General features: G+C 31.9%; 2 protein-coding genes across 2 annotated transcripts in view; one reads left to right on the top strand and one right to left on the bottom strand.

The window, feature by feature from the left end:
• The window catches only part of LOC140432397 (FERM and PDZ domain-containing protein 2-like), a 778,164-nt gene that overhangs the window by 593,347 nt on the left and 161,777 nt on the right, over window positions 1–23,040 (bottom strand). Inside the window, exon 2 of the mRNA XM_072520269.1 lies at window positions 12,999–13,371. The gene's annotated coding sequence lies outside the window, so the exon portion shown is untranslated. The remainder of the gene's footprint in view (window positions 1–12,998; window positions 13,372–23,040) is intronic.
• Window positions 2,561–3,055, top strand: LOC140435940 (protein FAM200C-like). The gene has a single exon (XM_072524652.1). It carries the CDS (start codon window positions 2,561–2,563, stop codon window positions 3,053–3,055), a length of 495 nt encoding a protein of 164 aa, XP_072380753.1.

Genomic DNA, 23,040 nt, shown 5'->3' with positions numbered 1-23,040 from the left:
TTTGGTTACTAAAGTATTTATTAACTTCTCATCAAGAAATAATTTATAGTAAGCAACTATATCTTCTTCTTCACGTGCCATCTCCTCTAAGAAGGTTGGCAATCATCATGGCAATTCGCACTTTCGACGCCGCTGCTCTAAAGAGGTCAGCAGAAGTGCAGTTAAACCAAGCTCACAAATTATTCAACCAGGAGATGCGTCTTCTTCCGCGACTCCTTCTACCCTGTATTCTTCCTTGCATTATTAATTGCAACAAGTTATAACGCTCGCCTGTCATGACATGCAAATATATATCTTTACCTTTTATATGTTGTATTACTTTGACTAAACCAATGTCCCCATGAAAATCAAAGTCTTTGGGATCTCCAACAACTACGACCCAATCCGACACAACATCTTGCTTTTCAACATTTGACGAACCATTTGTTTCAGAATCGTCAGATTCAGGTTAGGAGGAAAGTTTTACGCTAATTCTATTTCTTGTGCTATTGTTAGTCCCAAAGAAATCTTTGACGATTCATTTATATATCACAATTATTATAATTACTATTTAAATGGGAATAAGACACAATTAAAGGTTAAATTAATTTTATTCGTTTTTGTTCTCGTAAATCGTTCTCAAAATACAATTATTATTATGATTTTTTTTTTAATTTTTGATACTAAATTTTTATTACCTATTGAGAAACAATCTTGAGTTTCGTTTTGGTGTTATAACCTTGGTAAATAATAAAATTCCCTGAGTGATGATTTGAAACACTCGGTAAATAAAATTTCACATTTTGTACAATCTGCAAAAGAAAAAATTACTAACCTTTAAGGCCCATCTTCTCAATTCTACGTCTTTTTACCCTGGGTTCGCTAGAAGTCAATATACTACTGCTAGTACTTCCTAGCTAAGCTATCTTGTCTGTACAGAGGACCATTATCTGAGTCGTTGTGATATGGATCCTCGGTATCATCGCTCATATTGTCATCCCATAAACTCTGCAATCTCCGTTGTTTTTTCTTGTAAGACATTATGCACAATAATTAATGTAATAAAGCACGTTGAGAATGTTTCTTTTCAACTGACGTTCTCGTGTTCTCGAATTGCTGATCATCAACGTTTTCGTTAAAGTTAGACGTGGTATGTGTTAAATGTTTATATAAAAGTATACACGGGGCTCACAGAGACATTTTCCATTCTCTGCGCAGCGTGTATACTTTTGGCACGAACATCAAACACACATGCGCCCTAATATTTTTTGTCAAAAATGTAGTTTAGTATTTTAATTAAGTAATACAGAGATAGTTTAAAGAAAAAAAAAAGTCGTAACCCAACGGAACTCTGCACTGATTTAGCATGGTGGCAAAAAGTGTTAATAACTGCCTACTAACTGGTAACCTTCCTAACATCTGGAGAAAAGGAATATCGAAAATGACCTTAGTGAAATTAGGGATTTGGTAATTACAGAAGCTATAAAAATTATGAAGGAAAATGAGGAACAATTAAAACAATTTGATGTAAGTTCAAATAACATTACTACTGTAATGAAAAGTAACAAAATGCAAAACGACTTCTGTGAATTTGATTAACTCCGAATACTCCGATCTTCAAACGCAAAACGAAAACACTAGCTATACTGATTTAGATTATAAACGACAAGCTGAGCTGCAACTATTACAATATTTGGCCGATTCTAAAACCAACATACAAATGTTAAAAAAATATATTATAGAACAATTATTTAAAAAGTTCAATACGCCATTACCTTCTTCTGCAGCTGTTGAAAGAATGTTTTCTTTTGCAACTTTTATTAATTCACCCCGACGTCATGCCTTTTCTGATCATACTTTTGAAAATTTAGTTTTACTAAAAGCTAGTGGTTATACTAACTAGTTATTAGCTACCAAAATATTACTATTTTTTTTTATCCTATCCTATTGTGTTTAAAAATTTAATTATGTTGAATGTTCTGTTTTTAATGCATAATGCATCTTATGCTGTTTTTAACACACGAATTTATGTTTATTTTATATTGTTTTGAAAATTTAATGTTGGATTTTTGTTTTCAATACATAGTTATTAGTTTGTAATAACTTAACGTCTTTTATTTCCTTTCTACCCCAAAGCCCAAAGTATACCATTTCAAAGTACCTGCTGGCTTAAACTAAAATTGTATGATAATTTAAAGGGTTAAAATGATGTTTTTAAAACAAAAGTATCGCCAATCTACTGTAGAGTAGTAGAGTACCGAGTACCTTTATATTATACCCTAAAAGTATCTTAGTTACTACAAAAGTATCTAAGTATCTTAGATACTAGAAAAGCATCTAAGTATCTTTGATACATAAAAGTATGTTACATACTTAAAAGTATCTTAGATACTTTAAAAGTATCTTAGATCCTCAAAAGTATCTTAGATACTTGAAAGTATCTAAGATATTTTTACTCTAAATACTTTTCCGGTATTTTGTATCTTTAGATACTTTCACAAAAAAGTATCTTAGATACTTAGTATCTTAAGATACTTTTTGCCTCATGTATCTTAAAAGTATCTAGATACTTTTAAAAAGTATGTTTTACAGCTCTGATGGTGAAGAATGTGAAAAACAGGTTAAAACAATACCATTATCTAATAATACGATTAAAAGGCGTATCGAGGACATGTCTAAGGATGTTGAAACCTTAGTAAATGAAAAACAGCTGATATTTTGCGCTTCAAGTGAACGAATCCACAGATGTAACTTAGAAATCCAGTTTATTGCTTCCGTTAGATTTATCTGCGAATCTAACGTAATAGAACAGTTTTTATTTTATAAAGACCTCCCCGAAAATACAACAGGACTAGACATTTTTCAATTAGTGAACAGTTATTTTATTACTACTGGTTTGTCTTGGCTGTTTTGTTTGAGTATTTGCACAGGCGATTGCCCTGGACACTTAACGGGGCTTCTGGCTTTAGTCCAAATGGAAAATCCAGATATTATTTTCACACATTCTTTTTTACACAGAGAAGCACTTGTTGCTAAGTCATTGATGCCTGAACTGAATGTCGTTTTCCAAACGTAGGCCATTAAAAGCGATATTTTTTAACAGTTTGTAGTATGCTATGGATTTTGAGCATACACAGCTATTGTAGCATACAGAAGTAAGATAGTTATCTCGCGGACGTGCCCTTCAAAGATTCTATGAACTTAAAGAAGAGCTGTTAGTATTTTGTACTTGTGAACACTCTGAATATGCCAATTTCTTTAGTGATGACACCTGGTGCAAGTTGTGTTTTTGGCAGATATTTTTCTAAAATTGTATGTTTTAAATAAGGGCATGCAGGTAAAGCAAGAAAACATCCTCACATCTACTGATAAACTTAGTTACTTACAGCAAAATCTTTTGCTGTGGATAAAGAAAGTTGAAAATTAATTGCAATATAGAACCAAATCTGTCAGACCTTTTTTTGAAAAGTCTTAGTAAGCTGAATGACAATATCAAAAAGTATGTTCCCTCTCTCGATATGACATCAATGGACTGGGTGCGAAATCCATACATCGAGTCGGCTTATGACACGGCCTTGTTCACAGGACCCTTAAGCTAGCGGGGACACATGAGCGGAATCCAATTTAACCTACGTAATATTTTTTCACCCATTTTTCACTAATTTATTACCACCCTAATAATTTTTCACCACCAAACCAACCTGAAGGGGAGCGATTCTGCTGGCTTAAGATTCAAGCTAGCAGAATTCAAAAAAGAAACTTTTTGTTGATGGCATATTTTTTCACCCTTTTTCACTAATTTATTACCACCCTAATAATTTTTCACCACCAAACCACCCTTAATGGGAGCGATTCTGCTGGCTTAAGGTTCAAGCTAGCAGAATAATAAAATAAAAAATCTTTTTGTTGATGGCATATTTTTTCACCAATTTTTCACTAATTTATTACCACCCTAATAATTTTTCACCACCACACCAACCTTAAGGGGAGCGATTCTGCTGGCTTAAGGTTCAAGCTAGCAGAATTCAAAAAAAAAACTTTTTGTTGATGGCATATTTTTTCACCAATTTTTCACTAATTTATTACCACCTTAATAATTTTTCACCACCAAACCACCCTTAATGGGAGCGATTCTGCTGGCTTAAGGTTTAAGCTAGCAGAATTCAGAAAAAAAACTTTTTGTTGATGGCATATTTTTTCACTAATTTTTCACTAATTTATTACCACCCTAATAATTTTTCACCACCAAACCCCCCTTAATGGGAGCGATTCTGCTGGCTTAAGGTTCAAGCTAGCAGAATTCCAAAAAAAAACTTTTTGTTGATGACATATTTTTTCACCCATTTTTCACTAATTTATTACTACCCTAATAATTTTTCACCACCGAACCACCCTTAATGGGAGCGGTTCTTCTGGCTTAAGGTTCAAGATGACAGAATTCAAAAAAAAACTTTTTGTTGATGGCATATTTTTTCACCCATTTTTCACTAATTTATTACCACCCTAATATTGTTTCACCATTAAACCACCCTTAAGGGGAGCCATTCTGCTGGCTTGCGGTTCAAGCTAGCAGAATTAAAAAAACATATTTATAATATACCACAGTGTTTTGCTAGGTTTTTACGAATTTATTACCATCCTAGTAATTTTTCACCCTTTGACTACCCCTTGTGAAAAGTCAATAATTGTGTTAGATTAAAATTTAAGGAGAAATTTTTTTTTTCAAATTTACTGTCCACTACTTATAACTGAAATAAAAAAGTGTTTTGTTAAGTTTATACTAAACTTTGACCATCCTGATAATTTTGCTCCCATAAACCTATTCGAAAACTTTCCTACTAGCTGAATATTTGAACCAGCAAAATAAGAAAAAAACGTATTTTTGAAATACCTCAGTATTCTGCTAAGGTTTTACTAATTTATTACCACCCTAGTAATTTTTCACACCGAAACTACCCCTTGTGATAAGTCAATAATTCTGTTAGGTTAAAATTTAACGTGAAAAAAATCTTTTTTTACAATTTCACTATCCTCTACTTATAACTGACATAGAAAAGTATTTTTACCCTGATAAGTTTCCATCTCTAAACCAATCTTATTTGGAAACGTTCCTGCTAGCTTAATATTCGAGCCAGCGTAATTTAAAAAAATTCTTTATGATATACCACAGTGTTTTGCTTTTTTGCACAAGTTTTTACGAATTTATTACCAACTTAGTAATTTTTTATCCCTCGACTAACCCTTAGTGGAAGTCAATAGTTCTGCTACGTTTAAATTAAAGTTGAAAAAGTTTTGTTTTATAATTTTACTAAATACTATTTATAAATAAAATAAGAAACTCTCTGGTTAGTTTTTACTAAATGTTAACCAACTTCACCAATTCCACCATCTACACATTTACGCTGGTTGAATGCAAAGCAAATCTTTTCAGAAATATGAGATACTACAGTATTATGCTAGATTTGTACTAAGACATTACCATCCTAGTAATTTTTCACCCTTCAACTACCCTCTATGAGGAGTCAATAATTCTACTACGTTAAAATTTAAGGTGATAAAAAATCTATTTTTATAATTTTACTGTATTCTACTTGTAACTGAAAATATAAATTGCTTGCCTGGTTTTTACTAAATTTGATATATATATATATATATATATATATATATATATATATATATATATTTAGGGATTCTACAGTATTCACTGCCTTCCCTCGCTCAACCGTTTCCATCTCTCTCTGTTGTTCCATTCTCCATCGTTTAGTCCTCTCTTACTCATGGCGTCGTCTACTTCGTTCCTCCAGGATTTTCGGGGTCGTCCTCTTTTCCTCCTTCCTATGGGGCTCCATTCGGTTATTTTCTTTATCCATCTGCTGTCGCTAGTTCTTCTTACATGTCCATACCACTTTAGTCTTTTTTGTTCTATATATGTTAGTATGTCTGTTTCTATTGATGTTCTTTGCTTTATTTCGTCATTACTTCTCCTATCCATTCTTGTTACTCTGCAGCATCTTCGCAGGCATTCCATCTCTGTTGCTACTATCTTACTGCTGGTTTTCTTGTTTATGATCCAATTTTCAGCCCCATATGTCATAATACTTCGCACTAATGTTTTATAAATCTGCGTTTTTGTCTTCATATTTAGGTGTCTATCCCACCATACTGAGTTAAGTTGTCGGATTGCTGTTCTTGTTTGTCCTAATCTTTGTGTAATTTCTTCCTCTGTTGTTGCCTTTTTCGTGATTATAAACCCCAGGTATTTGAATTTATCCTTTCCTTTGATTGTTACGTTGTCATCAATTTGTAGATCTTCTAGGTCTTCTTCACTTGTAGAGAGGTACTCTGTTTTCGCGAGGTTAATATCTAGGCCAGCCTTGGTATATTCTTCTTGTAGTTTCTTCATCATGTAGCTGAGGTCGTCTTGGTCTTGTGCAATCACTACTTGATCGTCTGCAAAACTTAATGTATATAGGTATTCGTTCCGTACCGGTACTCCCATACCTTCGCATTTTCTTTTCCATGTAGTCAAGGCTTTCTCTAAGTATATTTTGAATAGGGTTGGAGATGTGGAACAACCCTGCAGGAGCCCTTTTGTTGTGGTGAAGTCTCCTATGATTCTTGTTCCCATTTTAATGGACACTTTATTTTCTTTATACAGAGCTTTTGTAGCTTCTATGAGTTCCGTCTGTATTTCTAATTTGTACATTGCCTCCCATAGTTCTGACCTTGGTACAGAGTCATACGCCTTTCTCAGGTCCACAAATGCCAAGTGTATATCTCTATTTTTTGGTTTTTTTTTTCCAACAGTTGTTCCAGTGTGTATATGTGGTCTATGCATGATCTTCCTGCCGTGAAGCCTGCCTGATCCTCTCCGATTTTGCCTTTTATCGCTTGCTCTATCTTTTCTCGCAGTATCTTCCCATATAATCTTCCTATTGATGATATTACGCTTATTCCTCTGTAGTTTTCGCATCGTTTTCTATCTCCTTTCTTAAATATAGATGTCATATATGCCGCCGTCCATTCCTTTGGGAGCTGTTCTCCATTTATGGCTTTCTGAAATATCCATTGTATCATCCGGTGTAATTTTTTTGATCCGTATTTTATAAGCTCAGGTGAGATGCCTCCAGGTCCCGGTGCTTTCTTATTTTTGATTGCTTTTATGGCCGTTCTCATTTCCCTATCTGTTATTTCTATTTCTTGTTGTGGGAATCTGCTTCGTCTTCGCCTGTTTTCTTTTCCAATGAATTGTGGTCTTTGTTCTGTTAATAGTTCCTTGTAGTAGTCCTTCCATTCTTTGTCCTGTATATTTCCCAATTTAATTTTTTCTTTTGAGTTTTGTTTCAATCCTCTGAGTACTTTCCATGACTCCGAAGTTCTTGTACCTCCTATATATGTTTCAATATTTAAGCAGATTCTTTCCCATTCTTCATTCTTTTGCTGTGTTATTTGTTTTTTCACTTCTCTATCTTTTTCTCTATATTCTTTATAAACTAAATTTGATCCACCCTTATAATTTTGGACCCCCTAAGCCTCAGTTAATGGGAAACATTCAAAAAGATACACATTGACGCTAGGTGAATAAAAAAATCTTTTTGAAAACACAAGAGTGCTCTGCTAAAATTTTACTATATTTTTACCAGCCTAGTCATGTTTTTCTCAACTACCCTAATTGAAAAACATTTTCAAATGTTATTCTATACTAACTAATATTTATTTTTTCAATGTTTAAATATTAAAAATATTTAACACTTTATTCCAAAAACTATAAATTTTACCTGTTTTAAAAAATTGACTCTGATTCGAGTTGTATTACATGGCTAAGCGAAATCGAATCCTTAGTCCCTTTTATGAATATAAAATAACTGAAATCAAGTTGAGTTTTAGTAAATACAGTGGAATTTTTATATTTCACAGAATAAATTACCAGGTAAGAAATATTCAAATTGAAATAATTTTATTACGTCTATTACATTATTTATCTGATTGTAAAGGAGGGTCGTCGGGATCGTGCGCACCTATTGTTAAAAGATTTGTATTCATTAGGTAGATGAAAATTTGAAAAATAATTTAGGTATTTAATATTTTAATATTATTTAAATAAGAAGAGTATTAACGATTGGTCAAAACATAATTTTAAGATTAGGTGTATAACATAAAGAATTTATATTGGAAAACATTTTAGGATATAAATATTTTAAGTAGGTATATTCAAATGAGACCGAAATTACCGGTTGGTCAGAACAGCTGATATAGATTATTTGCGTAGTAAAATAAATTTATATTAGCAGCATTTTAAAAATTTAAAGATATTTGTATTTTAATTCTTTGTCGATTTTTCATTCATTGTCAGTTGAATATAGGAAAAAATTAAAGGTTATTACAAAAAAAATATTAACTTATTTATTTTGTTTATGGAAATGTTTGAAAGAATCGCCCACGGAGAGATCTGGTTTCTCGGCACAATCCACATACTCATAAATTGGGTTTTTTCTTATTTTTAGGATAGGACATACTCTGCATCTTTTCGTTTTCGTTTCGCGTTTGTCCGATTTATTAGCAATTATTTATAGGTAAATGTTCGCGTGCGCTATTCCGTCTTTCTTTGCTTTTTTATAAATTAATTTACGAATTAATTCTAACCTTGATATCGTCTTTTATGTCTTTTGTTTAGTATATTGTTTAAAACTAAGTCTAACTTTCCACGGTACCATCGATTCATCTAGCGATATTTCTTTTGCTGGATAACGCAGAGCAGTCATTTTATTATTAAAAAGTCTATAACTGTTCTTATTCTATAAAACCGATCTTCAGGAATAACATTCGGTCCCATTGGATTATGGATGAAGATTAAGCACCTTAAAATTATAAGAAAAAGATCTCTTCCGATGTTCTGCAAAAAAGATTTTAAGTTGAATAGTGGATCTGTTTTCCAATAATCCTCCAATCTTGAAATCCGTATGTGTCAGTGTGGAAGATAATTCCCATAAATACTAGAAATTCAAATAAGGAAAGTAGTTTACATCTATAAATGCAGGAATTTACACAAACACCAACTTCACCAACTTTTTTATATGCTAAACATTGCAATATTGTTGTTTTGTACATTGCCTATTTTTTAACAAAATTTTACAACTTAAAAAGGGATCATTCCCGTGAGTTGGCTGTATATCATATAGTTAAAAAACTCGAACATTGAAGTAAAACACTGTTGTGATTGGTATATTTAATTAAATTTTAAAAATCCTAAAGGATTAAGTTCAAAGCGTTTTCGGACTTATCATTCCATCTTCAGTGAAATTTGTAGTAGTTTTAGTAAGTAATTAATAAGTAATAGGTAAGTAGTAATTTTTAATTAAATATACCAATTATTACAACAGAAGTGTTTTTCACACACACACACCGTGTAAATGTATTAAAGTATTTTTGAAAAAACAAATTTATTTAATTTTTGTTAAAGAGGTAGTAAGGGGTGAAAAATTACTAAAGTTGTAATAAATTCGTAAAAACCTAGCAGAACACTGTGGTATATCATAAATATTTTTTTAATTATGCTAGCTTGAACCGTAAGCCAGCAGAATCGCTTCCCTTAAGGGTGCTTTGATGGTGAAAAAATATTAGGGTGGTAATAAATTAGTGAAAAATGGGTGAAAAAATATGCCATCAACAAAAAGTTTTTTTTTTGAATTCTGCTAGCTTAAACCTTAAGCCAGCAGAATCGCTCCCATTAAGGGTGGTTTGGTGGTGAAAAATTATTAGGGTGGTAATAAATTAGTGAAAAATTAGTGAAAAAATATGCCATCAACAAAAAGTTTTTTTTCTGAATTCTGCTAGCTTGAACCTTAAGCCAGCAGAATCGTTCCCATTAAGGGTGGTTTGGTGGTGAAAAATTATTAGGGTGGTAATAAATTAGTGAAAAAATATGCCATCAACAAAAAGTTTTTTTTCTGAATTCTGCTAGCTTAAACCTTAAGCCAGCAGAATCGCTTCCATTAAGGGTGGTTTGGTGGTGAAAAATTATTAAGGTGGTAATAAATTAGTGAAAAATTGGTGAAAAAATATGCCATCAACAAAAAGTTTTTTTTCTGAATTCTGCTAGCTTAAACCTTAAGCCAGCAAAATCGCTCCCATTAAGGGTGGTTTGGTGGTGAAAAATTATTAAGGTGGTAATAAATTAGTGAAAAATTGGTGAAAAAATATGCCATCAACAAAAAGTTTTTTTTTTGAATTCTGCTAGCTTGAACCTTAAGCCAGCAGAATCGCTCCCCTTAAGGTTGGTTTGGTGGTGAAAAATTATTAGGGTGGTAATAAATTAGTGAAAAATTGGTGAAAAAATATTACGTAGGTTAAATTGGATTCCGCTCATGTGTCCCCGCTAGCTTAAGGGACCTCTTGTTCACTACTGGTGAAGAGGGTGAACTGATAGATATAAAAAACGACCGTGGAATTAACCTTAAGTACAGTAAACGAAGCAGAGGGTCAGTCAAAACTGAAAAAAATCAAAGTTAATGTAGATGTTGCATCATTTGGGATTCCCCTCCTTAATGAATATCCACTGGTCACAAAGAAAGCTATCAATATAAGTGAATCTGCTTTCTCGTCGACGAACGCCATCAATAACAAAAATCGTTCACAGCTAAAATCTTTAGAGGACGACTTGAGGGTGTGCTTGTCTACAATACGTCCTAGAAAGGATTTAATAATGAAGGGTCGCCAAGCACCAATATCGCTTTAGATATGGTGTCACTATTTTTATTAAACGAACATTCTGTTTTATACTGTTATCAACTCATCTCTTTTAACACAAAATAAATATTTATAAGTGCATTAAAATTTTGTTTTCTTAATTTTCCTAATTAGTTTCCATAATGAGCACAGCATTAACTCAATGAAATATGTTTTAAATTATATTTTTAAAGAAAATAACATAGTAAAAAAATCAACATACAGTCTGTCCCAAACCCTTCTTTCAGTGCGTCACTAATTTTGACATAATCTAGGATTTTAAGAATGTCGAGAATTATTGCATGTCATTTTAGTAAAATTTGACAGTTGCAGGATCGTAATCCCTCTTTTTCTAATTGAAAATAATTTAATAATTCTAATATTAGTCTTTGTTCTTTCTCGATATATCTCGGCATATTTAAAATATTTTTATGACAATAAATACAAAATTAAATTTTCACTGTAAAATGTCTGATAATACTAACCTGGAATCTTATATACTAAAACGCTAAGCCCCTTTCTTGTCCACCACTTTAACTCAAAAACCATATTAGATAATTAAAATATTTTTTCGGAATATTATTAGTATTACGTATGAGATTGTCAAGATATACTTTTGGTACAAAAATTCACTTCCGGTTTTGAGATGACCGGAAGTTAAAATTTACTTTAAGTTTTAGACCCCACAATGTATATATGGATCGAAAGGTCTCGTCGAGACGAATCTAAATATGTACTTCCGGTTGCGATCCGACACCGGAAGTGACCCGAAACGCGCATAAAACGTCAAGATAGAGCAAATCTGACACCGGATTCGTGATCAGCATGCAAAATTAACTGCTAAATGATAACATTGTAACAAAAAACATTGTTTTCGACGAAATATTTCGTGATATTTAATACACTTTTTACTTGCATTATTATTGATGAATGTTATGTATATTCTTGCTTATATTGTTTGTATTGATCTCTTAAATTTTCTCGCAAAATAACAATTTCATTTAAAAAACTCGATGTCGAGTTGGTCCGCTAGTGACAATTATTTTATCAGTTAACGTTGTGAAAGTACTGTCAAGATCGAGACCTTCTGCGTCAAATTATATTTTTATGTGCATCATCGATTGGATATCTTTTTAGCGTATTCTAAACTCCAACCAATTATACACCCGTAAGTAGAATTAGCTTTACGATAAATAATTTTCTAGTTCTATGTATAATAATCACACACTCACGTTTTTTTCTGTCACTTCCAGCTTAATGTGTTAGAGAGAATTCGATCAACTATGACGCACTGAAAGAAGGGTTTGGGACGAACTATAACAATACTTTATGATTATACTCATTATAGGGATTATTTACCCAAGTGTGCCGTGGCTGAACGAGTTTTTAAGTTAGTGTGCCTCAAGCTAAAAAAGGTTGGGAGCCGCTGGACTAGATCAATCTACAATTTTGTGTTTGTGCATATTCTTGTGTGTAAAGTGTTTTCGGTATTTTCTATATGTTTCTGTGTTCATTTTAATTTTTATAATTTGTATTACATAACAGTTTTTATCAAACACTGATGAACTCACAAGTCTGTAACCTATAATCTATACCCTATAACCTATAAATTTCTTAAATTTATTTAAAAAATAATTTTTTTTCCTAATTAAGAGCAGTATTACATATATCAATTAGGAATAGGTTATTAACTCATCTTAAAATTAAAGAGAAAAATAAATATTACATATCTTTATAAATATATCTCTAGAATAAAGTAAATAATTTCTTTCATACATCACTGACACAGTTACAAACAATAACGTCCTTTCTGTTTTCTTTTTCTCTTTACAATCAATCACAATACAAAGCAGCTTCTAGATTAGCTCCTCAAGAAACATCCCCTTTTCAGGTCGATGTATATTAAGTTGAAAACCCACAAATAAGTTAGCGAGTTAGGCCATCTTAACAATAGACCTTGTACCGGAAGATTGTACTTTACCGGTGACCTGATGATGACTAGAATACTGTAGTGGTCGAAACCGGTCGTCGCTTACTAAATAAATAGGTCAGTAAGTCTGTCATTTATTTCTACTACCCAGTTTGAAATATTTATTATTATTTTTCACTCACTTTTTCGTCATTATACACTCTTTTAATATTATATATTATTAGGTCCATAAATATAATTTTCCACGTATGGCTTAACTCGATTTTTATCTGACGATATTCAAGATGCCCAAAGATGGCATAATTAATTTAGTTAAATTTATTAGATAAGATTCTAAAATTCTGGAGTCTTAATATTAACTTACCATAAATAATCTAGACATGATCAATGGCAGATCCTTGAATCTCCACCGCAGACGTGCTGACATAACACTGCAGCGGATAATCATCTACATCTGTTCTTCTATTCGGAAGATAATACACCAAACACGTCACTCCGATCAAGAACAAGAAAAACACGAACACAATGTCGAACATGATTAAGGAATTCCACGTCAGTAGGCGCATCACAAGTCACTGGTAGTCCTTGTAACGTCATCAATGAAACACATCACCGAGCAAACGAAACGAATTGATGAAGGCCTTTGTATCCGTTTTGCAATTGTTTAAATGGATCAGTGGAGAGAAGTGATTCTCGAACCAAACTTGGCGTCTCCGCTTTTCATTCTACCTGGTAAACTGTAACAAAAAAACTAATGATAAATTCAGATAAACGAATATAGTAGTTTACTAAATGTAAAATTATTGATTTATTGAGGTTTTTATTTCTAAAAATTCTTTCGAACACATGACTGGATGGAAGAGATATAAAAGTAAATAAAAATTACTACTTTGTATCATATATCTTCTGTTTTATTGGGTGTTTTCTGTTCAAATTGATGAAAATATATGAGGCAATATTATTTTCATACAACTGAAACAAGATTGTGTACTTATAGTTACTCCAAATTTAATTTTAATGAAATAATAGAACACAAAGATGTGACCTTTAATATAGTTGCAGTTAACAACAAGACGTCACAACAACTGGTAGTGACCATCGTATAGTTAGAGCGAAAAAAAAATATTAACATAAAAAAAAAGAAAAAGTACCTTTAAAAAAACAACGTGGAATGATGTCTTCAAAGTAAGAACACATGAAGAGGAATTCCGAAAGGTCTTAGCGGGAAAGTTCGAATAAGATCCTTCAAGACCAATCACGTTAAAAATTGCCAAACTCAAATGGAGCTTCGCAAGTTAGACGACCAAGAGGAACAACACAGATGAGATTGGTAGACGATATAAAATAATAGTCGGAATAAATTGGTAGTATGTTGCTTAGGATAGAGATTGATGGAAGGAGTTGAAATAGGCCTACGTCTAAAAATGAACGATAGAAGGTTGAGAAGAAAAAGAAGAAGGTGTAATGGCATTTAAAAATCCAACTCAAATGTTAATTTCGAATATTTTCATGGTAGAATTATATCGGGTAATGTAAACGATAAGAGAAGAAACGGCCCTGGCAATGTGCAACTTCTATAGTCCAGGAACTCGGGCGGAAAATACGACCTTACCTCCCAATTATGTCAGACTACATGTATTTAGCTGAAAATTGGGATTTAAGCTTGTCTTACCCTCCTTTAAAAAAGAAAAATGACCGAAGTGTGCTTTTTGTTTTTAAGGGGTTAAAACTACGCCTAAATGGAAAATATATATATTTAAGCGTTTTATGCATTAGAATCTGATTAAATTAAGTAAAATAAACATGTTCAATGATAATTTGTACTTTAATACAAATTTTCAACCCTTAAAAACCACCGCTTGTGACGTAAATAATGTTAAAGAATAATTTTTACCAGGTAAAATGTTTAACTTATGAATTAAAATCAATAACAATTCATTCATGGCTTGTGAAATGATGTTTCATTGGTTTCAAGTTTTTAACCTCTAGAAAGCATCCCATTATCCAAAAAAATACTTTAAAAGCCTATTATAGTTTAAAATGTTTTAATTTTCCATTTAGATAACTAAAAATTTATTTCTCGCTTATAAAACGATATTTATTTCTTTCTCTAAACTTATGTATTTAACTCAATAAACATTTGTTCCTCGCTTATGAAACATTATTTCTTTGGTTGCAACTTTTTTAATCCTTAAAAACGACTCCCTATACTAAAAGAAGTAAAAAGCACTCAATATTATTTGAATTGTTTTATTAATTATGAGATATAAAAAATACGTAAAAATTGTGGTACAAAAAATCAGGAACCATCACAATCACTTGATACATCTCCTTTTTCAATAATTAAAAGGCAGTTTTGATAATTATCTCCCGAGCAGGTCGCACACCTGGCATTACAAAATAAATCTAGCCTCCTAGAACCACACGAAGATCCGCAACCTTTTGACAATTCATCATCATCATTTGGCTCTATAACTCTATGTGAGTCTTGGCCGCGTTTACTATTTCCCTCCATTGCTGCCGGTCCTGAACAGCTATTTCCCATTGCTGTATTCCCATTTTGCGTAGATCACTGGCTGCTGCGTCCGTCCATATCTTTCTTGGGTCCGTCCATCTGCCATCGGGCCTTTCCCAGAATGTGGCGTTCAGGAATCTTTCGTCACGCGATCTTAGTACGTGGCCCGCCCATCTTATTCGGTTTGCTTGAATGTAGCGTACTATGTTTTCATCTACATATACTGTCTGGAGTTCATCATTGTGTCTTATTCTCCATTCTCATGTTGTCTCCTCTCTGCAAGGCCCATAGATAGCCCGCAGTATCTTTCTTTCCAGTACCAGTAATTTTGTCGTTTCCCGCTGGTTCAGAGTTCATGTCTCACTTCCATACGTTATTGTGGGACGAATTATTGTCTTGTACACTCTTATTTTTGCTGGTATTGAGAGTATTTTTGATTTAAGTATGGTCAATAATGAGTAATATGCCCTGTTTTCTGCAATGATCCTGGCTGCCACGTCCTTTTCATATTTATTTTCAGATGTTATGATCGCTCCCGGGTACTTGAATTCTTTGACGACTTTAAAGTTCAAAGTTGTATTAATTGATTGTTACGTTTTGTTTAACCCTTGGTCTTAGGTTCTTCGTAACCACCATGTACTTGGTCTTGTCCTCGTTGACCGTCAGACCAACTGCCTTGACTCCGTTTTCGAATAGGGTGAAAACTTCTTTTGCATCTCTGGTGGATTGTGCAATTGTGTCCACGTCATCCGCAAACGCCAATAGTATTTTTGATCCTTGGGCGGCAAATCAGTTTGTCAGTTGTAGTTGAGCTTTCCTTACCGCATGTTCAAGTGCAAAATTAAATAGCAGGGGCGCGAGAGGATCTCCTTATCTAAGCCGGGTGTCAATGAGGACTTCCTCCGACGTGGTGCTGCCAATTCTGATCTGTGCGGAAGCGTTCTCTGTGCTCACATGTGATAATCGTACCAGCTTTCCAGGTACTCCCATTTCTATCATGGTCTCCCACATTGCTTCTCTGCTAACAGAATCGTAAGCTTGTTTAAAGGCGACAAAGATTTGATCTACATCGCGGTTGAATTCTCAGTTTTTTTTCAACACTTGGTGTAGGATAAATATCTGGTCTATGGTCAACCTTCCCGGTCTGAATCCGCTTTGGTAGTCTCCTATTATTTTCTTTGCGTATGGAGTTAGCCTTCTAGACAGTATTATGGATATAATTTTGTACGTTGTATTGATTAACGATATTCCTCTATAGTTCCGACGTATTTGTTTGTCTCCCTTTTTGTGGATAGGGCTTTCATGCCAGTGTTTCGGTATTTTTTCTCTTTCCCAGACTCTTATAAGATGATATATCTTAAGGTGGAGCTTTTCTCCTCCTTTTTTTAGTAGTTCCGCCTGGGCCTGGGGCTTTATGCTTTTTTAGGGACGAAATTGCGAACTTTACTTCAGCTAGTGTGGGCCCTGGTATTTCAGGTTCGGCTAACTGGTATTTGTCTTTGTTGCCCTGTCGTTGTAGGTTTTTCTGTATTTAAAAGTTGCTCAAAATACTTTCTCAATTGGCCTTTTGTTCAATTACAAAAAATAATCTTTAACAGCTTTTCTGGTGCAGGCATCTTTGCATACTTACTGGTTGTAAAGATTCTGCATCTTACGTGCTGCCGAAGCACGGTAAATAGCTCATTTTTGGAAATAAAAATGTTGATTAGAAATGAAAATGTCAATATTCATCTACAAAACTATTATGCGTACTTCCGGTATGTGAGAGCTCCAAAATACGTATATTGTTTTCGCTTTAAAATTAATGCCTAAAAATATCATTGATTTTTCTTTAACGGGTCAGTTAATTTTTAAACTTTGATATATGTATACATAGCCATTGAAAAGGTAATTTCAAGGGCTAACAGAACTGGGTTCGTTAGAAAACCAAATTACCCATCAATTTTGAATGATTAAGGTTTGAAGCATTTGAAACACCAGGTGTTCAACACATACATTTTAATCGGTGAAATCGATCATTCATTTTTACGATAGAGAAATTTATAAAAAACCATAATATTTATGTGTATAACCCCCCTTTTCTATGTTTTTGTTTACTTGTGCCTATTTCTAATTTTATCATACGACCTCATAATTCTGCACCATATACTAAAAAAGGTAACTTCGCTCAATTATCTTTCAAAGAATGAAAAAGAGAAGTATTTTTGAGGTATATAAATATTTATTTCCTAGCTGAGCACTTTCGGCTTATAAAGCTATCTTCAGAGCTATGCTACAATACAGCACTGATATAAATAATTAATTTATAGTTTACAATGTTTCACTTGCGGTAAGTTTTTAAAAGTATCACTGCTAAGGAGAGCTCTTATTTTGATAGAAAAATATAGAATTTTCTTTTAAGCAATTTCTATGGTTAAATATTTCTTGGAAAAACACAAAAAAACTGTACACTGGACTCCAAAAAAAAAAGACATTAAAAAATTTGGTTATGGTACGAGTGTCAGAACACGACCATTTGTTGAAGTTGAAGCAGCAGATAGAATAGGGAAACCGAATGCCAGCATTTTAAATGATTTCTCAAAAGTGATAATTAACATATCTCATACATAGAAAATTTATAACTATTGAAATTATCAAAAACTTGATCAATAGAAATTCATAATGAAATAAGAAATTTATCGAAGACTGTCTAAAATTAAGTTTTATAAATCTTGGTTTCATATCATCATAATGAATAAAATGTTGAAAATTAACTGAAGGTGAAAGTAGGCTCAATTGACAAGTTATCCCCAAAACGACAACTCAAATTATTTAAATATAAAGGAGAAACTACATTGTAATGTTTCTAAGTAAAATACTAAAATTTGAAAATTTTTCTTAATGTGTGATATATCAAATATATATTTTAGGAATATTAAGATCAATACAACGATTTAAGAATACTTTAATAAATTAAATAGTTGTTTACCAAATTTTATTAAGGTAATTAGAAAACTAGAGCACACATTGTATAACATATGCGCGTCTGTTATAAAAACACATTCGTTGCAGCAAAGCGGAACCTTGCAAGCTAAGTATAATAATATCAACAACTTGCCCCAGTTACAAGGCAATTTGTTACAGATTATTATAATATAACTATATATTATATAACTAGACAAGTAATTGAAGTCAATAATAGTTACACCAGACGAATTCAAAGTTAACCGCGTATCATCATCAACTAAGTATGTTGTTAAGCTATAACGTGAATCTATAAATAGTGAGATGTAATAATAAAATATGTAAGAACCGATTTATACATATATTTCCTATCCTCCTTACCACGAAGGCCAGAACCACCGGAAATGTCACGATCGGCTTATACAGCAAAAATACCGATCTTATCATACATGCAAAAAAACATAAAAAATGTATCACTATAAATATTATAGCTCAACAGAGAAATTTTTAGTTTCTATTATTAAAAATGATTTTTGACTATTTTGATTTGATTTTTTGAATTGTGACTTTTTTAAATCTTCGTGGAAAAACGATTTTATAGGTTTTAAAATGTAAATAAAATGTATTATTCGAAAAGCGAAAAAATACATTACTAAATACGTTATTTAAAAAGAACGAGGTCAAAAAGTTAATATCTCATCCTAAACATTCATAAAATCCCGTTTAATAAGAAGGGAATGTTACGATAAGGCCTCAAGAGTTTGCTACTTCCTTAATTTAATTTTTTAAGTGCGTCCTCAAACGAGATAACTTGATTTAACACGCTGAACATGTCAGTAAAATCATAAAATTTATAAAATATGATTCAATTTTATATTCGTTATCTATGGAACGGAAAAAACGGCACTCTTTACAGTTTTTTGTACGCAAAAATTATTACTTTAGCCATATTTTAGTAGGAGATAACTGATACACTAAGGCAACAGCCAAACCATTGGCGGGTGCATTCTTTCTTTTATTAATGCAGATTTATATATTTTGAAAAACTTTGGACCTTAATTTTTAATTGTACTTTTTCTGTATTATTCAAGCAGAGTACTTGAAGGAACGGTAAGGATAAATAACAACAATGGTAAACAGATACTTTAGAAATTTACTTTTACTTTTGTGCTTTATTGTATTACTTTTGTTCATTTGTTCGATAAGTTCTAAAAATAAACAATAATAAATACGAGAACTTTTATTTATACTACGAATATATATCATGAAGAAAAATAACAAATGACGACTAGAATGCGTTACAATTTACAATTATAGCTTTAAGTTTAAGTGTAGGATGTAATAATGTTTAATACGGACTGTTGTACATCTTTATTACTAATACTTTCAGTAATACAGTATGATGATAATCTATCCCAAAGTGCTTAACCTCTATATCTGCCATGAGACCTCATGCTACCTGTCTCATGTCATAGTCATGTCAGGACTGCATTCATGAGCTATTCATTTGAAGTTTCTTATCCTGTTTAGTTTCAGCTATAAATTCCTCTCTCCTTTCTTCTGTTATATTTAATGTACTCACAGTTTCCGTTACAAAAGCATCATCCACTACATTTTCCTTGTATTTTGTAACGATAAGACTACCAAAGAGAATTGAAATACTATTATAAAATAATACCTTAATCAACCATGGGAGCTTATCGTCTATGCTTCGCCTAGCTCAGTCTTTCAAGTGTGAATTCGTCTTATCTTAAACTATGAATTAAACAATGAAAATTTAGCTGGTAACAAATAAAAAAATGATTTAACAAATCATATTTATTCATCATAAAAAATAATATTTAAGTAATTTGCAAAAACAAACCCTGCCGGAAGCTTTACAAAAAACAGATTTAAAATTGGTACTTATGCTTGCTTCTGTTAATATGTTGCCTCCAAATTATGTGGGTAGGTCGGTCCTGTTGCCGCCTACAGAGCATGTGGGTAGGTCTTGGAAGACAGCTGCAGTTGTTTAGTCCCACGTCACTCAATAAATTACATAAACTATTTCAGAAATTATCCAATAAAATATTCCAGGAATTATCCAATAAATTATCTAATAAACCCAAGAGATTTATTAGACTAATATATATAATAATATTTATCTAATAGACGATAAAATGAACCTTACAATAATTTTTACCTTCTTTTATAAATTTCAATTACAGACAAAAAAAATTTCCCACCACGTTTGAAAGCTGATTGACAGAAAGTAGGGAGCGACTACAATGAAGTATAGCACAGATGCCATAGGACGTATGCCTATGATGGAATTAGCTCTTCTGTCAATATAGAACAGAATATTTAGTCTACCGGACAGAAAGAGAGAGGGCGAATATTTATTCTATCGGAAAGAAAGGGAGAGGGCGCCAACCATTTTTTTAAGAAAAAATATTGAAATTGAATACTTCCCAACGAGTTGTGGAATCCGTCAAACTAAAATTTATTATATTTAAAAAAAAATATATCATAACAATATAATTTTCAGATGTTAATCTGGGGAAAATAAAAAAAATTACCCAATGAATTGTAGTATTCATCACACTGAAATTATTAATTTACCATTAATAAATTACTACAGAGAATATCTCCGGAAAAATAAAAAATTATTCAATGAATTTTAGTATTCATTAAACTGAAATTAAATAAGGTACTGGTATAAGGTAACCAGTAAAATAATGTAGCATAAAAATTATAATAAATATTTAATAATTATAATATATACAGTTTTTAAGGGAAACGCTCAGAGGAATATAAATGCATGAATGAATTTTAGTATCCATCAGACTAAAAATGAAGGGAGAAAATTAATTTAAATAAATAATAAAGGGGCAATGCATCTGATATATTCATATATACATTGTTGAAGAATTATGTCTTCAGAAATTCTTCTTCAGAAGTACAATGACTTCCTTTGCAAGATAGCATACTATACACATAGTATGAAGTGTAGTTAATAATTAAAGTCAAATCAGGTAAGTATATCAAAATAAAGGCAATTAAGCAAAGTCAGGTAATATAATATAGAGATCATATATCATAGAAATGAATAGCTAATGGACACTGCTAATGAATGAACCTCAAAAAAAATATTTGTACTCAGGATGACTGAGTACCTATAGTACGATAACAATAATATCAAATAAGTTAATAATGAAAATAAGATAATGATACATAAGAAATTTTATTCTAACTAAACGTAAACCAGGGATCTTCTACACAAAAGAATAAAATACTGCATAAATATAGTTTACAAAAGATAGAAGAAAACAAATGAAAGTAGGTTTACTACAATCAAACTTCAAAGCGCCTTAATTCTACACCAGATTTCTAAAAGTAGATATGCATAGAATTATTTTAACTCCAAAAGCAATAAGAACACGTCATCCAATATATATATATATATATATATATATATATATATATATATATATATATACCTACGGTATATTAATTGTATCTAAAAGACCAAAAAGGAACACAGATTCATATAATCTGGCCCAAAATCTCCTGGTGCTACAGAAGGTTGCTTAGCATGGACACAGAAGAAAACGAACACGAAAGTATTGAGAAAAATATGAAATGCTAAGATTAATAATACAACGAAAAATAAGAGTAGAAAAGAGTATAAGAAGAAAAAGAGTGTTGTGGTTCAAAAATTTAAGGAACTCGTTTTGTATGCAGTTCAATAGAACTCTTCAGAGCAGCGGTAGATAGAGTAAAGATAGTGATCATAATACAAATGTTAGTAACAATCATTTTGCTTATAATTGTAATACAATTAGTGTAATTGTGTAATTTATTGTTCTCTTTATCTATTTCTCACTCTCTGTCTGTCTTTCTTTTTTCTTGCTGTCCCATTACTGAGGATCGCTAGTAAAACAATCTAGTATTTAGTAGACCAGAAAAAATTTAAACATCTACATGTGCAGAGTGTACGTCCATATGAGGATTTGATGTGAGATAAATTATTTTTAAACATCGAATTGTGCCATTAAATGCTGGTAACGGGTCTTGAAGGCAAAAGGGGTTACTAGTTGACTAAATTTGTATTGCCAAAATAAAAATATTGCTAAAATAAATAAATATTGTCTGTATATAAATTTAATAAATAGTTCTATTATTCCAATATTTTTTTATATTAACATATATCTATATGTATAGCATATGAATTTATTGGTTTTACGTCTAAGCCCCAAGCACATAAATCGTTTGATATAACCGGGGAAAATTGCATGCTACAAAGGATGATTTTCTTACAAGAACGGAATTTGATTTACAGTAAACCGTAAGCGAAGGTACTGAGAGTCTGAGTCTCCACCAAATATCTGAGAATTGATTATATTTGTAACAGCTCAAGACCGACTGTCGAGAAACGGTTAACAAAAGGCTTATTTATAGCTTTTATTCACTTCCAATGTTAGGCGACTTTGTTATATATCTACCTTTGTTTCGTGTTTTCTTTTTGCTGTTAAATAGAAGTGACAATATCAGTTTCCTCTCGAGGCGTTAGACCAGGCAGCCAAATTTATAAATAGTTAAATCATATTATATAAAAGTTGCATAATATTTTTCTGAAGCCATTTTCTTGTGGCATCTTATTGCAATTTACTATTTTTGTTGAAAATAGGTCACAATTTTGCTTTAAAATTAAGTTTATTTGACGGTTCTATTGCCACTATTGCCACTTGGTTGATAAAAATTCTTCTAATAATTTAATTTTATCTGATTTGTTCATATTGACCACAATTTAGAAATTACGTTTCAAACCGAAAATCAATACAGAAAATAGAATACCAGGCGAATAGAGAACAGCGCTAATTTTAATGATTTTTAGAAAAGAGATCGTAAAAACCGTTATAACCATCGTTGTATAAACTCATTAAACATAACTAAGGATCTACATGGT

The sequence above is a fragment of the Diabrotica undecimpunctata genome, chromosome 1 (assembly GCF_040954645.1).
Source record: "Diabrotica undecimpunctata isolate CICGRU chromosome 1, icDiaUnde3, whole genome shotgun sequence".
NCBI lineage: Eukaryota > Metazoa > Arthropoda > Insecta > Coleoptera > Chrysomelidae > Diabrotica > Diabrotica undecimpunctata.
The sequence above is the reverse complement of the archived record's forward strand: the minus strand, read 5'-3'. Positions and strand labels throughout refer to the sequence as shown.

Excerpts from the sequence above, each read along its gene's own strand:
- LOC140435940 (XM_072524652.1), top strand. The coding sequence starts at position 2,561 with ATGTTTTACAGCTCTGATGGTGAAGAATGTGAAAAACAGGTTAAAACA.